The 17,484-nt window shown below is 36.8% G+C and overlaps 1 protein-coding gene across 4 annotated transcripts in view; it reads left to right on the top strand.

Moving 5' to 3' along the window:
* The window catches only part of ccser1 (coiled-coil serine-rich protein 1), a 172,296-nt gene that overhangs the window by 10,651 nt on the left and 144,161 nt on the right, over window positions 1–17,484 (top strand). For all 4 annotated transcript variants that reach the window (XM_047382176.1, XM_047382177.1, XM_047382180.1 and 1 more), the window contains exons 4-5: window positions 2,497–2,681; window positions 14,255–14,345. In XM_047382176.1, the coding sequence (XP_047238132.1) occupies window positions 2,497–2,681; window positions 14,255–14,345 (276 nt within the window). The remainder of the gene's footprint in view (window positions 1–2,496; window positions 2,682–14,254; window positions 14,346–17,484) is intronic.

The raw sequence follows: 17,484 nt of genomic DNA, 5'->3' as shown, positions 1-17,484 counted from the left end.
AGAGGGAATCACAGATGTACATGCAGAGTCACACACAGTGACTGCGCAATGACAATGCCAAAATAATCACTTGGCACTGAAAAGAGACAGAGGCCTCATGTCTGGGAATCCTTTCTAGTGAGTCTCAGACAGATCTGACATTCCTGTGTGATGATGGTTATTGTATTATTTCCGGGCAACTGTAGATCTTTGTCTGATGGAAAACATTTGGTAGTTAAGGTGAAGCAGTGAAAGGAGCAAAGAAACCATGAGAGGGTTCATTAAAACAACATTTTTCGAAGTGTGCAGTTATTGCAAAGTAAGCAATGGAGATTTAAAGTTGTACTGAGAGAATAATTAACATTGGCACATTGGGAAATTTGAAAGTTTTAAATAAAAATCTATATTTACAATTATTAGAAGAAACTTTACAGCTGCCAAGCAGGTTCAAAATTCTTTGTTCCTACCTTGTTCTTGGATATTATTTGCTCTTACCGGTACGAAAAAAAATAATAAAATGTTTGTATCTGCAGCTTACTTTTACAATGGGATTTTCAACAGTTTTATGCCTCATGTCAGACTCTCATCAGATTTTACAGCTAGAGTAGTTTGGAAAGCTATAAAAATCCTCCCGGGTGCAAGTTTAGACTTTTGCTTTGTTTTGCAGCTAAATATCCCAGTCAAATTTAGAACTTAGCATTTTTCTTTTTTATCAACAAATTTTAAAATAAGAAAATCAGAAGCAATTTAATTTAGATTTTTTAAAAGCCAAATTTGCCATTGCTTTGTGCATACAACATAAAACCTAATCAAAGACCGCTGACGTAATAAAGTATACCTATAAAATCCCAACATCTGCCTGACAAAAATAAATATTGATATATGTATTATACAAAAAAATCCAAAATATTCAGCATGTTGTGAATGTCAACTATGTTAATTAAATCAGAAAGAACAAAATCTTGGCTTGTTTTGTTTACGACTGTAACTCCAGAGGAAAACAAATCTGTTTCTATTATTTAAAATATAACAATAAAGATGTTTGCATGTAACATCCAAAATGCATTTATTGGATTATTTATGATTTTGGCTAAATTCTGTGTTTTTCCACTGACATTATCCACACACTAAAATACTTTTAACACAGGCAGAATTGAAAGGGATATTATTGACTGCATTAAGCAAAGGCTTTAATCAGTCCAACATGGGCCCAGGTTCTTGTCTAAATGTGGAAAATATAGTAGACAGGCAACATGTCAGACTTCATAGAGTTGTCCTTTCTGTCGGCTCAATATGTCAGCCCCCGGGTGTCGTCTTGTCTGATGCTCGTGCATCATGTTTCTGTGTTTAGTAAACCTTGCAGAATGTCCCGGCCTCCCTTTTATGTCTCCTAACTTGAAGTACTCCCGTGTATTAGACCCCTTTTTTTTTGCCCTTGGCCAGTATTTTATTTTACGTTTAACCAAAAAAAAAAACTTCAGAAAAAACATTGATGTTGACATGTTGTTTTCCATTCACTGTGCAGCAGTGCCATAATTGAAAAAAATATAAATAAAAATAAATACATTATTTTTTGCAAAATCGATACGTGTCGCCAGTCTCATTTTGATCAAAAACACTGATGAAAATAATTTTAAATCGAAATCTGCCAGGAGTAAGAATAGTTTTGGGTTTAAATGTATATATTCCCATTCATATTTTTTTTGCAATATTAGAAGGTGTAGTTCTGATTGCTAAAACTGCTTAATAGATGTTTTGCATTACAAAGTTGCCCTTAAGCAGAACAATCTGCCTTATCCACTGTTGGATCCTTTAACTGCAGAGATTTATTGTATTGATTCAGTTTTGCTGGGTTTAGTGTTCTTAATCGCCCATGTTTACGACTATAAGAGTCTAAAACTATGGGGAAACGTCCAGGACTTCTTTCTGCTACAGATCTCGTCTTCCTATTTTATTGAGCTACAGAGTTGTTAAGAAAGGAGCCATTTATTCTCAGGAAAAGATGTCTGCGTGTGGTATGTGTGTGGGTGAGTGAAGCGAGAGAACAGATAAAATGGTTGCTCCCATTTTTAATAACCTGTTGCTCTGTAAAAGGATGCGGTATTGTTTCTGTTTCACTTCTAATGTTCTGTAAATCACAATAGGGCAATTATAGCCAGCTTCCTCTGGTTGTTCTGAGGAATATTTCCCCTGAAATCTGACATTCATTCCACAGTTTTATTGTTACAAAACAATCTAGGTGTGGGGAATCTGGATAAATGTAATTATTGCAAAACAATAAACACAGTCTGAACAAAACCAATATTGCGGCTTCAATAGGGAAGGACTTAACTTTGTTTAAATAGCTGAGTAAGTAAAAGTGGCTTACGTTTTATGAAAGAAGCCTTTATTCTCTGGAGGAAATGGGTCTTCCTGCATTAGAAATTAATAAAAGGAATATTACAGCTGAACAGTGTCATCTAATTTCTACAAATCTCTCTGTTTGTTAAACTTGTTTTCTTGCCGTCCTCTGGGTAGCTTCTGTGTGCACCAGTGCCAGTCCTTACCACGAGGTGATGCGGATGGAAAGGCGACTGCGCTCCTCATCTGAGGGGGCTGGTGGGCCTCGTGTCCATGGAAACTACAGAGATGCCCCAGGCACGGAGGGAAATGGTCTGCTGAAACACAGAAACAACTCCTCATCCTCTAAACTTGGAAGTCTGGTAAGCCTGAAGCTGTTTGTCTCTCTGTTTTAGGCTGTATCATAAATACAAACACTAACAGACTGTTTTCATGCATTCAGATTTTAGGTCAGCCTCAGTTATTGATATATATAAGCAATATTTCGTTGGTGTTTCTTTTTAAATGTACAGCATTAAGGACAAACTGGTCAAAACAAATAAACATTTTTAAATGAAGCAAAGGAATCAGTGAAAACCTTTATTTCTAAAACAAAGCAGTAAAAACATTATTTTTTTTAGATTAAAACATTTGTTAAGTCTAGTAAGAACCTAGTACCACCCTGTGCAAGAACGTGGCAAAGTACCCCAAGTGTTTAACAAATGAAATAAAGGTAGGTAATAATAATAATAAAAAACTCAATAAATTTGTGTGAAAGCTTATCAGCAAGCAGGAAGTAAGCATTGCGGTAAGTTATGGAATATTTAGTGAGATTTGTGTGAGCTCTATACAATCCTCTGGTGGGCCATGAATAATAGATATATGAAATGATCTTACAGGCGGGATGTAACGAATGAAGCCCTGGGACCTCGAGCTTTACCTGTCTGCACTGCAGGGTAAACTGGATCGTTCTGATTGTTACCACAGCTTCTTTCAGCAGATCAAAGCTTGACATATAAAACCAGTTCCCAAAATGTTCAATCTGAGATAGAAAATTAAATATATAAGTGCAACAGGCTATTCCACAAAGGTCATTACATTCATTCTACTCTTTTGTTTGTATTTAAACCGTAAGAATCCGAATTTTCCTCAAAACTCACTTTAAAGTTAAATATTGTGCGTGCTGCTCTGTGTTTTATTTTCTGGTGTCAGTAGTCATGATTGTAAAATTACTCCAAAATGATGATTTTAAATTCTACTCAGCCACCTTGGCTTTCTCTTCGATTTACCTCTCAAGGTCTTATGTCCCAATCAATAGCCACCTGGACACTTGAGTGATAATGAGGCATCTTATGCACTGAAATGGCCCCACAGCAATATATGTTGCTGAAAAATACGAGTAAACGACTTTGAGTTTTTGTATTCATATGTGGTGGTGAAATGCATCTCCTAATGCCGCCTAGTGATCCAATTGAACCTCCTACAATTCTGATGACTCGTTATTGGACTGACAGCTTATTTCTCCACTTTACTGTGTACACCAGGTCTGTGTGGAGGTGGGTGGACATGTGACATAATGTTGAAAAGTGTACAATTTGATAAAGTCAGTGCATTTTATGGCACAGTGACCACAACAGATTCAGTCTGCAGTATCCTGCCAATGTCCACATACCTCTTGAACGTTGCAATACTTTTTCACATTAAAACAACATATTTCAACTTATTTCGGGATTTTATTTAAAGGACCAATATCAATTACTGCATCACTGTGAGGTGAAAGGAAAATGACACATGGTTTTCAAGATTCTTTCCAAATAAAAATCAGAAAAGTGTATATGTATTCAATCATGTTGTGGGGAGGTTTAAACACTGTGAGTTATAAAATAATATCCCAACTTTTTGAACTTCTCATGCACCACAGTGAAGTCCATCATCTGTACAACTGCAAATCTACCACCAGAGGGCGGTCCACCTAAACTAATAAGACGAGCAAGTAGTGTTAATCACAGAAGCAGCCAAGAGGTCCATGGTAACTCTGTAAGAGCTGTAGAGATCCACAGCTCAGGTGGTAGAATCTGTTGACAGAAAAGCTGTTAGTTGAGCACTCCACAAATTTAGCCTTTATGGAACAGTGGCAAAGAGAAATACAGTATTGAAAGACGGACATAAGTCCAAATTAATGACCGAGCGCAGAGGAAAATGAACACGCCACATCATGCTGAATACACCATCCCCAAAGTGAAACATGGTGGTGGCTGCAGCATGCTTTTCTTGAGTTGGTCAGAGTAAATGGGAAGATGGATGATGCTAAAAACAGGGCAGTACTGTTAGAAGATGCAGAAGACTTAAGACTGGGGCAGAGGTTCATCTTCCAATACAAAAAATAAAACCAGAGCTTCAGTGGAATAGTTTAAATCAGTTGTTACCATCGTCTAGTCAACGTCCAAAGCAAATCTGTGGCAAGACTTGAAAATTGATTTTCTTCGTCTATTCTGACTGGGCTTGAGTTATTTTGCAGGTTGGCTGAATACAAATGCAAGTCACACTTTGCAGATATTTTCATAACTTTTTGTAAAATATTTTGGAAGCCATGTCGCACTTTTCTTCCACTTTACAATTTCATTTTACTTTTTGTTTGTTTATCATATAAATCCCTGTACAATAAATTGAAGTTTGTGGTTGTATCTTGGCAAAATGTGGAAAAGGGGTTTGATTTTGTAGGACATTGAAAGCAGAAATAAAAGCCAGCCACCATTAAAGCCTGTTGTCACGGACTCATTATTATTTTGCTATTGAGAAGACTGACAAGTTAATTTACATAAATAAATGATTTAAGCCCAAACATTGTTTACGCAGATTGTGTTTGTTTTTTATTTTCAGTTTTTGGCAGCAATGCATGCTATTTAGCTCACTTTTTATGAAATGTATTTTAGAAACCTTTAGGAGTTAGATCTGAATTGAGTCCTCCGTTTGGTTTTATTCAAAGGATGGGACAGGATCACCCAGAATGCATAATAATACCAAATGTAACTCAGGACTACACTTTTTAAACACTCTTATCCCTTTATTAGTACATGGGAAGAAAGAGAAGATCTATACACAAATGACTCAGACATGGGAAAAACTCTCAGGTATTTATTCTCCAAACACTCTGCAACGTCAGCTGAGACCCCATTAGCTTTTATTCAACAAAGAAAGCATTTCTGAAGAATTTCTCCAAAAGAAAAATCTGCATTTGCTTCCCAATTTGCTTTCACAACCACACAATGAGCTGCACTCTTAAAGAGTTTAAAAAGAGTGGGGACAATTTTGCTGTAATTGTAGCCAGCTGCTACAAAACTCTGGTATAACACCCTCTCTAATACGCTGGCTGATTTGAGTCAGTGCTTATGGCCCTCACCATGAAAATATAAAATCCAATCTTAGAATCCAGAGGGGCACTTGGCTTCTGTTTTTGCCTCTCCATCACACAAAAAAAATAAAACATTTTGAAGTACAGAAAGGGAGTAATTGACATTTTAGCAAAATCCAACAATATGACACCTTTATAAACAGTAAGCTTCTGTTATCTAATGTTAAAGGGCACATATGCAAAATCCTCCTTTTTTAGCCCTTAAATACATTTCGTTGTGTACTTGGAGTCTGTAGGAATGAAGAAAAGTTGAATTTAGTCTCTCCAGGTCCTTTGATATCTTTATATTCTGTTTGGGTCATATTTTCCAATCTGTTCAGTTTTCTCTGTTCTCTATTATGTTTTTTGAACTGTTATGTCACATTTATTGCTGCAGAACAGCTAAACAAGGTTATGGACTTCCGGCAGATCAATGTTGCGCATCGGATTTTAGCTCCTTGAAGATATATTTTTGAATTTGAATAAACGCACTGCGTGATTTGAAGATTATTATTACATAAACGGTTTTGCATTGTTTTGTCGTTTTTGTCTTGTTTCTGCGCTGGTAGACAATTGTGTCTCTGTTATCAAACTGCAAAAATGGCCGAAGGGGTTAAAGTGGACCGCTCTTTGACCTGTTGGGGGGCACGTGTGAAGTGTCTCAATAGCATTTAAAAAGACAGCACGAAAACGAGTTGATCTCAGGCACCTCAGAACGGAGGTAAAAGAGGAGCCTGTGGAGCTTCAATAACAAGGAATTCAAGCCAAAGCATTGCAGTTCCACTTTATATACACCACAACTAAATGATTTAAGTGTGAAAAGGGAGGATTTAAAAACATTATATGTCCCTTTTTAATAAATTTGAAATAATGTTTAGATATCGGCTAAAAATGTGGAAAAAAACAAGTAAAAATTAGTTGGTTTTTGAATTCATCCTATTTAAGGAAAACTTTAGAAGTTTAAATTGAGTGCGGATGTGTGAAGTACTTAGAGAAACTTCTTCAGTCATCTCACAGGTTTTAACCTGGTGTTTACTTTGTCTGCTTGCACACATTGCAGCATTCTTTGTTGGTGCATGATTAAGCAAAATCCATTTTTGTTTTTGCCAATTGGTTTTAGTTATCAGTGTTTTTTTTCCCTCCACAACATACACAGGGAAGCTCCAAAGGAGACAAACTAGCCTAAATCAATCCCATTTATTCCACCAGAGACTAAAAGCTTCTATTGGAAAATTACACAGAGTAGGGATGCACACAGCATATTACTGTTTATAGTACGGACTGCTGCTGCCTCTCCACTTCCACTTTGCTAAATGTTGTATAATCTCTTTCTTACCTCCTCTCTGCCTATAAAGTGCCCTTCTGGGGCCTGAGTAATGGAGGAAAGGTAGGATCCCAGCAGTGTATATTAAACTATATCCTATCTCCCCTTACTTCGTAAAATTTTATTGGTCAGTTTTATGAACATGTAGCTAATGAAAAACTCAGCATTTAGACACCTTTATCTTGACCTTGTCTGAGTGTTTTTCCAGTATGTACAGTGATGGCATGCAAGCAGTAACATGGTATAAGTAATTACAAAGCCCACTACACTTATTGGCACCTTTTTAAAATGAGATGTAAACAGCCTCAACATGAATTCCTCTTTTGCAGCAGTAGCAAAACATCACACTAAGACACTGAGAAAAGTAAAAAAAAACAATGTTAAATTCCAGTGTGTTTAGCTGGTGTGGATAAATATGAAGAATTGTTTTCCTTTTTTTAAATATAGAATTGCAGAAAAATGCCTATAACTTAAGCATATTTATGCCTTCCTCTTAAAATTGTGAAAGACTGCAATAAGTACAGGTGTAAGTACCGTTTGAGATGGTACAGGACTCCTCCATCTGACTTAGTTTAGCCGTATGAATGCAGCGTGTCCCAAGACCCGCTGAGGCTCCGCCCACTGACCGGACTTTACTCCCCCCATGCGGCTAAAATATAAACTGGATGTCTCTCAATGAAAGATAAAGGAAAAAACAACTTTTTTTCTTAACAACAAAAAACAAAAAAACCCCCAACAAAAACAACTGTTAAACAGCAATTTCAAAATGAGGACCACGTAAATATTAAATGCGGTTTTTAAATGATATGAATCCGAATTGAAACCAGACTTTGACTTGGCCACTCTAAAACCTATTATTTTGGTTTGTCTTAAAGCAATTCACAGATGAACTTGCTGATCCTAAACACACGTTTAGGATCATTGTTCTGCTGCATAACCCAGATGCCCTTGTGCTTAAGGTCACAAACTAATGGCTGGACATTCTCCTTCAGGGTTTTCTGAGACCAGGTTCCATTAAATGACAAGTCCACCGAATATTTTCCATGACATCTTAGGAATAAAGATGTGTTTTGGGAAATATAACATGGGTGTTATATGGGTGTCTTTATGTTCTTTTTGATAGGCAGGGTTTTTGACCTTGGACCTCTCCTTTGGATGCCATTTTTGCTCAGTCTCTTTCTTATTGTTAGATCATAAGCACGTCCTTTAACAGAGGCAAGGGAATCCAGCAATAATTTAGATGTTGTTTTGGGCTCTTCTGTGACCTCCTGGATGAGTCATGATGGGCTCCTGGAGAAATATTGGTAGGCCAGTCACTGCTGGGAAAGTTTAGCCCTGTTCTATGTTTTCTCCATTTGTTGATAATGACTCATTATGGTTCACTGAGGCACCAAAGCCTTAAAAATAGCTTTGTCAATGATTTTGTTGCTCCTCTGTGTCTGAATTTCTTTAGATCAGTGCACAATGTGTTGCTCTTTGATGTCTTTTAAATTACTTCATGTTGTCTGACAATTTGAACCAAAAAATGCAGTAAATCATAGTTAATTCATGATTTCATATTTTTACATAGGGCTCTCTGAAGTTTAATTAGTAATCTATGATTTTTTTGTTTCATTGAAGTATAAAAATGATGTGACACTGAGGCCCATTTCTCTTCAGCCTCTCTTCAAAATGGGAAGGACACGAAAACATGTCATTCATGCAGGACAGATGTGTGTGGAGCCTAATAAGGAAAAAAATGCTATTTTCCTAACTTCGTACTTATCTACAGTCAGAGCAACAGTTTAAACGTTTAAAATAATTAGAGCTGTGACTAGTAGGCGGGATGAAGACCCAGGTTTACACAGTGAGGAGGAAGGTAAGGGAGGTAAAATAAATCTACCAACGTTTGAGGACTGCAGCAAAGAGTGGCATCTTGGGGTCACCAAGTCTCCATGAATGTTTATTTTAAGGCTTTTGTATACATCTTTGATGCCAAAATATTTCAGGGTTCTCACTCTATATGTTCATGCTAATGGGACAAATATAATGACAATTATCAGCATGTTTGTTATAGATTTAGTCCATGCTCCTTCCAATGGTGTACAAAACACAGGCTCACTAAATCATGCCATATATAACAGAGCGTGGTGGGTGTGCTTTAATGTTTGTGAGAGCTACAGCAGCCTAATTTACCCACTTTCAATCTTTATCTCAATATCCATGTGTGTAATATTGCCATTGCAAAGAACCTGCAATGCTTGGATGCAATATGTGGAAGGATCCTATGTTACCAGAGTCATGTATTCACACTCTGCATATCAATAACATCGTTGGCCAGTTGAATGGATTCTAACTGCCTTTAAAGCCTGTACCTCCTTTTATATTTGTAGTTGTGGTGATACTTAAGCGCATGGAAGAGGAGTGTTAACAGGGAAGAAACAAAAAAAAAAAAGATTAACCCATTGATTATGATTAATGGGTTAATCATAATCAACTTATTCCCCGTACTGTTGGGGAATAAGTCATTCCCCAACAGTACGGGAATGACTTATTTTCCTGATATTGTGCAGCCACAGTGTAAACTGAGCACAATACTCATAAACCAAATCAAGGTTTGGACTGCAATGATATATGCCTAATTTATTTACCTCTGTGAAGAGAAGCTGTTCCACTGATATCATTCTGTTTGCTATTGATTTCTTTTTATTTTTTCAGAAGCAGTGAAGCATTTATGTTCCCAGCATTTCCAGCTGTTGGGTTCTCATAAGTTTATCAGTGATAGTGGAGATAATACTTTGACAGGCTGTGGGTGATTAGGCTCAGAACTAGCTCACAAAGGAAGAATTACATAAAATATTCTTCTCTCTCAAAGATGGCGAGAATGACTTTGAACAAACACAGTTGTTAGTAGCTTGAGTGATGCACATAATATGACAGAACAGCCCAGCTGCATTTCCCTTCTCCTTTGCAAGTTTTCATGTCCATTTCAGCAGTAACATAATAGCTTGCTTGCTAGGCAGGGTCTTAATGTAACATTCCTCTTTTTTCCATTCTCTCCAGCCTGGTTTCAGTGTGTAAAGGCTAATTATTATAAATGACACTAGAATTAATCATACAAAGACAAGGATGCTCTTCCTCCCAGAGACAGAATGTAGTAATAACTACTACCAGATGGTGAGAATGGTAACAAATATTTGTCTCTAATGCTTTGTCCAAATACTTCGGGGGGGGGGGGGGGCATGAAAACCTGGCCCTTAAAACATACCAGGAGGCCAAAGAACAGTTATGAACAGGTTTTCAACCAATGCAACCTCACCCACATTTGTCTAGTACAATTGACATTTAATACGAGTACACTTCAGTCCCAAAATGTTCAGCCAAACTCAAAAACTGTTTTTATTTCAAAGGTGCACAACAGCAACACACAGGTGAAGTGCACTCCTGCAACAAAAAGCCGGTTTATGAGGCAGAAAAAAGGAGGAAAATAAAATGAATGCAGAGAACATCCCTGAACAGAATACTCTTGACAACAGATCTAATTTTCCAATTCCAGAAATTATTAATAATAATAATTCAAAGTACAAAGTAAAGTCACTAATGAACTTCTGAATTAGTAATTGATTTAATTGTATTAGTACTGTAAAGGGACAACATTTTTATTTAGCCGTTTTTTAGTAATTTCCACTCAAAGCGCTATAAACTAGTGCCACTTTTACCCAGTCACACATTATTACACCGATACACAGATTGGTAGGCAAATTGCCTTGCCCATAGGCACATCGACATGTGACAGGGGAACGCTAGAATCAAACCTACAACTGTAGTCTGAAGTAGAGTCCCATAAAGTCATGGTTAAAATGCTGACTTTGCGCATTCCAAGGACACGAGTTTGAAGACCTTTATGTTTGCTCCAACTCCATTACATGGGAAGTAAAGTAAGATTATTGGTTTACTGATCCAAAATGTTTTCAGAAGAAATATGTTTATGCAAACTACTGATTGGAGAGTTTGTGCAGACAAAAAAAAAAAGTCTTTTTTTTTTCCCGTGAAACATTTTTAGTTTTTAAAAACTAAAATAAAACTTATTTGCATGAAAATTTGCTTTGCGGTTAAATGTTTTTTCACCATGCTTTATCTTTTGTTTGCACAGCTTTTAATTTTTTTCTGCTTTGACTCCTGAGTTTTTGTTTTTGTGTTGTTGCACAAATTCTGAAAGATTTTGCACATTTTCATAAAGCTAAGATAATTTATGTTGGACATTTAACAGAACACAGATGATCCTACTTCAAGAACTAAGGCTTTAAGAAAAATAATCTCATCATGACAATGCAAAGAAATCTGTAAATTAAACAGTATTGTTGCTATTAGTATTTGAATGCATGAAACATGAATAAACTAATTTCAGTACATTTGCTTAGTGTCCAATCTAAGTGATGTTATCTTTCCTTTTTTATCGTTGTGTTATTTGGTTAATCACATGCTCTTAATGAAACTACCAGACTTTAATGCATATACAGTCAAGTATAAACTGAAGAACAAGCATGCTTGTTAAAATCTTCCACCAGAGCAAGCGTTACATCGTTACACCTGTGTTTGTTGCTATGACTAATACTGAAATATCTGTCTGAACCATGATACAATCTCAGTCTGCAGTATGCTGTTTGCACTTAATCCTGTAAATGGAGAATATGTATCATTTTAAAAGTAAGTAGGCTACAGTTTTAAGTTGTGGAGGAATCAGATTTTTTTTTTTTTTTGCTTCAGCGTTCTCCCCTGCAGCCACGACTGATAACTAACTCAGCACTTAGGACACAAATCCCTTAGGATTAAGGTTTGGTCTCTAAATATTTAACCGACATTGTTTCAAATTAGATGAATGTTGGCTTTGCTTTCGCCATGACTAAGGATTCCAAATTGATGCGTTATTCTGTGGTTGTTAGAAAACGACAAATGTCAGATGATAAACTGTGAGACGGCATGAGGGAACTTCTCTGTCATGTGGGTTTTATTCACCAAATGGGTTTCCAATTCGACTGGACGTTCAATCCTCCATGCCCTCAGGCACACTGTAAACACAAGTGGCTGGGAAGTGCCTTCTCAGGCAGGTTGAAGCCATTTGTCAGTTTGTATATTTTTTCCATTGCTGGAGGCTATAATACCTGCTTGAAAAGCCAAATCGCTCTCACTTCAGCTCAACGCTTCTACCACCCAAAGCACTAAAAACATGTAATTTTCTTTGATTTAGGCAGAGTGCGAATGGAAACCGGTGTCTTTTAATGGAGCAAGAGAATCTCATTCTTCCTCTGATCTCTGTTTTGGGTGCCATTTTGCTCGGCAGTTAGGAGAAGGAGGCATCTTTTAAATGAGACCTGAATCTAATGTTATCTCTATTAACTCAAGGATTATACTCAATCAAATCACAAATGTGAGGTACAAACGTGACATTGCTTTGCTGTAAGATCATATTTCTCTGGAGAGAGGGGTGCATTAAAAAAGGGCAATTTAGCTTCAAATGGAATCTGTGTGCTGTAGTATTAAACAGGCTCTTCAGTTATTTTCCAATACCGTTTTAGGTCTTTGCTGTAAAATCTGAAATGAAGTATTTTGCTTGTTTTCTCCTATTTTCTGTAATGATCCTCCAATTGGGAAAAGCAGCAGTGTGATATTATAGGTTCATCATACACAGCCTGCACTGAGGTCATATTGCGTCTGATAATAATTCAGCTAAAGGGAACGGCTGAATGGTCAGGACTGTCACTGGCTTCTGCTTTTTGCTCTCAGAAGGTGGGAGATCAATTTGGAGAGTGGGCTGCAGGTTGTTTATGTTCATTTTACATGGATCTGCGAATGGTTTTTCTGATCCATGTATGGATATTTTTTAAGTTTGTCTTATTACACAACAAAAAAAGCAACTGAATATTTTTAATTGTCAAAATATTGCCTATGAATCCTCAATAAATTATGCATATTTTGCTTTTTGGTGTTTTGCAGGGAAATTTACTGAAGGTCAAATAAATAGATCTAACAATTACCTGAGTAAACAAGCTAAAAAAGATGGAATATCTCATTATTTTTCTCATTCATTATTGTTTTTTATATTACTAAGTTGGTTTCTTGCTACAGTTATTAAGCAGCTTCTAGATTAGCTAACATTATTAGGTGTTTTGTTTCCTATATCATTTAAATATATTTTAGGACATATGTTTAGAATAAACTCTTGGGGGACAAATATCCTTTACATGACCATTAGATGGCAGCGTTGACCTTTTAGAATGCATCTAACAAAAATAACATGATCTTTCTGCGTCATTAAAACACTAAGATTATGAGAATTTTATAGAAAAACTTGCATATGTGTGGCAGAAAGTGATGTAGCATTTTATATTTAGGATTTAGGTTTGCCCTATTAGTTTGGGAGCAATTTTAAAAATGCCGCAGTTCTTAAAGCAGTTTTGTTGCTCCAAGAAGCTACTGCTCATTTAGGATTTCTGAGGATTTCAGACAATCTCAGTCAGATCGTTTTACAACAGCATAAACTGGGTTTCAGTGTGTGTTTGAGGACAGATTATAGAATAAGGTGTATTTTTGGTTTACTGATTGCAAAATTGCATTGTAGGCATAAGTATTTGAATTTAGTCAGCAACAATGTTTTAACCTATCAACATAAAATATCAATTTTTTTTCCCGTTATGTCTCCAATAAAAACTCTCATTTCTTTTATTTCCATGTCATTGCTTTTATTAGAACAGCTTTTCAAAGCATCATAAAGCCAAACCTCATGAGTGTGATGCTGCATCTCGTTGTCATGGGAATTAAAAACTGCAGATTAGCGGAGTTTATCTGGTTTGCTCAGCAGCTACTTTTTGCTCGTCAAGCAAATAGAAAGCTGGCCGATGTTACACAAAACTAAAGGCTCATTTGTCATAAACATTGCTTTCTCAAACAAAGCAGTTATCATGCCAAGATAATAGGACTCACAATATGTTCTTCATGAGGTTTCTGGGCAATGAAGAAGGAATAAACATCTCATTTGGCGAAAAGGAAAAATCTGATTTCATAATAAAATCAACTGTATCGTTTGATAGTTCTATGTTGTGCAATATTGTGGACTTTAGTTTTATTTATTCCTCCCACAGTTCTCGCAGATCGTGCTGAGTTAATGGAAAGTGTGTTCTATTAGAAATGCAGAAGATCTATCTTAATTGTATGTATGTGATACATACAATGCAATGTATATGATTTTGCTATTTCCTTAACAGGATGTGCTGAACAACTTGGGCTCCTCAGAACTGGATGAAGATGATCTCATGTTAGACTTGGACCTTTCAGATGATCAGCGACATCGACATGGTAACTCCTTCCCTTCCTTATTGTAGCTATACATTCTTTGACAGTTGTCAAGATTAACTTTCATATTTTTATTTATGTCTTCCTTATTTTCACATACCTTCTTCCAAGGTTTTCCTAGTCTGCCTGCCTTGATTCCCCTCTCACCTCTCAATTTCTTCATTAAACTGCATCTATTTCATCATTTTAAGACATGAAATCAGTATTTTTTTTCCAACCAACATGCACAAGGAACTTATATCCAGCCAGCTCATTTGCAGCAGTTTACCTCTTTTGTTGTTTGGGCATTTCAGTCACGCCGACATGCTTCATAGTTGAAAAGTGACTGTCAGAGGAGAGTTATTTCTCCTGCCCTAGCTCAGTGTGGCAAGGACTACCAAACTGTTACTACAGCTACTGTTCATATAAAGATTTTATTATACCGAATGATTGCAGTGAGTTGCTCTAACTGCACCAGATTATAATATGTGGAGTATTCAATAAATATCTCATTCATCACATGTGGTAAGTTAAATGACTCCTTCTTTGTAACAATTAGTTATTAATCATAGAAACATTGCAGTAAATGGGCCATTTAGAAAGCTATTGTAAATAGTGTCACAACTGATTATGCTACTGATTATCACCTGTAAATGTTTTCTTCATGAAAACATGTGTTTTATTCCCAGAGTGGAGCAAATCTAATCTTAAAATGGGATTACTCTGTCTTTTGTTTGTTTTAAATTGCTCAGAAGCTGCACAACTGCTGGTAAAACAGCAAATTAAAGCCACCGGTCAGACTTTCCAGTAAAATCAATCCAACTCTCTTTAAAATGTAGTTTGTTACCTGTTAAACAACATGTCATGTTATTTTGTTTATTTGTTCTGGAATTCAGTTGTAATTCCATTCTCTAAAAAACTAACTTTTATGCACACAAGCCTCTGGTGACATCACATAAGGCAAAAGACTACTGATTAAAACACTTTTGAGTATGTTTGTACTTTTTATTGTTTTTTTTTCTATATCTGTCTGTTTTTTAATAAAATTCCTCCTTCAAAGATGTTTACTTGTACTCTATCAACCAGGAATATAAACATATTTATGTTGGCTAAAGTTCTAAAGAAGATCTTCATCACTGTCACTGTTTGCTTTAGCTTCACCATCTCTGTAAGTATTTGTCATGGCTTGTGAGTCATCTAAGTCAAAGTCTGAAATAAAGGTAATCCCCGTTCAACTCTAATGTAAATCAAATACCTCACAATCTACACTCACTGGTCACTTTTCAGGTACACCTAGCTACGGTAATCCTGCTTTGGACCACCTTTTGCCTTCAGAACTGCCTTAAATCTTCAAGGTATAGATACTATAGGGTGTCTTAAATATTCCTTAGAGATGTTGCCCCACGTTCTCCCCATTCCTGCAGGCTGTCAGGTGCACATATCTTAAAGTTGCTTTATTGGACTGAGATCTGGGGCATCATGAAAGTGTGCAGCTTTCATACTAAAGGTTTGCGGTAGGGAGAAATGTTTAACACAAAAAATTCAGATGTACGAAACCGTGCGTAGAAATGTCACCATCTTCATACATCTCCATTTGCGGTGAATTCTGCGCTTGGACCGCCCGGTCCCCACCCCAAATACATATGCAAAGTAGTATAAATAACCGGAAGGCACCCACCACGTGTCCAAATAACCATGGCAACGGTGCTTTTACAGTCCGAACTGGCGCTAAGAGAGACTGTGTCTACACACCATTAGAATTATTTGTGGTGAATTACAGCAAACCAACTACTTGAATGACATCAGCGACTCAAAACTGGCTGAAAATAAAGCTTTTGTCAGCTTGAACTTGTTTAGTTCTACAGTGTCTGCATCAAACCCAAACAGCGCTGTCTAGCTGCTGCAATGAGCTCATTCATAACTCAATGCTGATCATTATAATGACGTGAATATTCCTCCCATATTTTTATTAGGAAGACTGTCACCACACACACTGTGAAGAACTATACATCTTTACAACCATTCAGAACGTCACATAAAAAAATGGAAAAGTAGTATCTAGTAGCCAGGTGTCGCGCACGGAGGATTGTTCCCAACACAACTATTATTATTAGATTAATTATTAGAATTTTGGTACTATAAAGGAACAATGAGTTGGGGAGACCATCGTGCCGCTGCATTTGTGAGACACATTTGCGCATGACAAGAAGGCTGCTGCAAATATATTGAATGAAAATGCTTTTTATTCACAAAAGTATATTCACGTACATATGAGGCCTGCATAGCAATATGAGTGCAGTCCATAGCTCTGATTACATTCAGAAATCGGCTCCTCGCTGCAAATGAGAGTCACAGTTTAGGGAAACTTTTTATATCTGAGCAACATACAGATGAGGCCGACCCACATGGCTGGCATGGCCTGGATCAGGGATGACTGATCCAGACATGTCTGTCAACTCCATCTGAAAAGCTCCAGTTAAAAGGACTGCAGCGTAGTGAGAACTTGAACTGGTACCGGTGATGCGCGGTCCCTCCTGGTTTCCCTCTGTAACACTGAGCCCAGCTCTGTGCAGAAATCCAAAATAATTGCCCTGGGCAAACTAAACCGGCCAATAAGCCATGCATCATCATATACCAGCAGGTCAGTACGATCTCTGGAAAAAAAATGCTTCCTCCAACGTCTTCCATCGGGGATGTCCTAAAACTTTGCCAAAGCTGCCATCGTTTCACAGTTACGCGCAACTTTACACAGCTATTTATAGACATGTGATTGTCTCCAGCTTGTCCACCTTAAGAATCATCAAACCTGTTATTGTTTGAAATTAATCTGCTGACCTGTTTTCTTTCTCAGTAATAATGAAAGTGTCCCTTAGATGATTCGCATGCATTTTATGCTCCTCAGCACACAGACCGATGTGCAATTCTATCTACAGGTGGAAACAGAAACAGAGGAAGTTTCACAGTTTATTTCCAAAGGAGGTTGTTTCTATCATTTTCTCAGCTGTGTTACGTTATTTTTTGAGGCCAAATGTGATTCAGTTTCATCGCTCGTGTTTAAACCATAAAAGCTCAAACTAATGAAAAAACATCAGATTTGATGCTCCATGAATTAAATAAAACTGAATGGAGTTATATTTCAGTGTATTTAGGTGAGTTTTGGTTC

The sequence above is a fragment of the Girardinichthys multiradiatus genome, chromosome 12 (genome assembly GCF_021462225.1).
Source record: "Girardinichthys multiradiatus isolate DD_20200921_A chromosome 12, DD_fGirMul_XY1, whole genome shotgun sequence".
Classification (NCBI taxonomy): Eukaryota; Metazoa; Chordata; class Actinopteri; order Cyprinodontiformes; family Goodeidae; genus Girardinichthys; species Girardinichthys multiradiatus.
The sequence above is the reverse complement of the archived record's forward strand: the minus strand, read 5'-3'. Positions and strand labels throughout refer to the sequence as shown.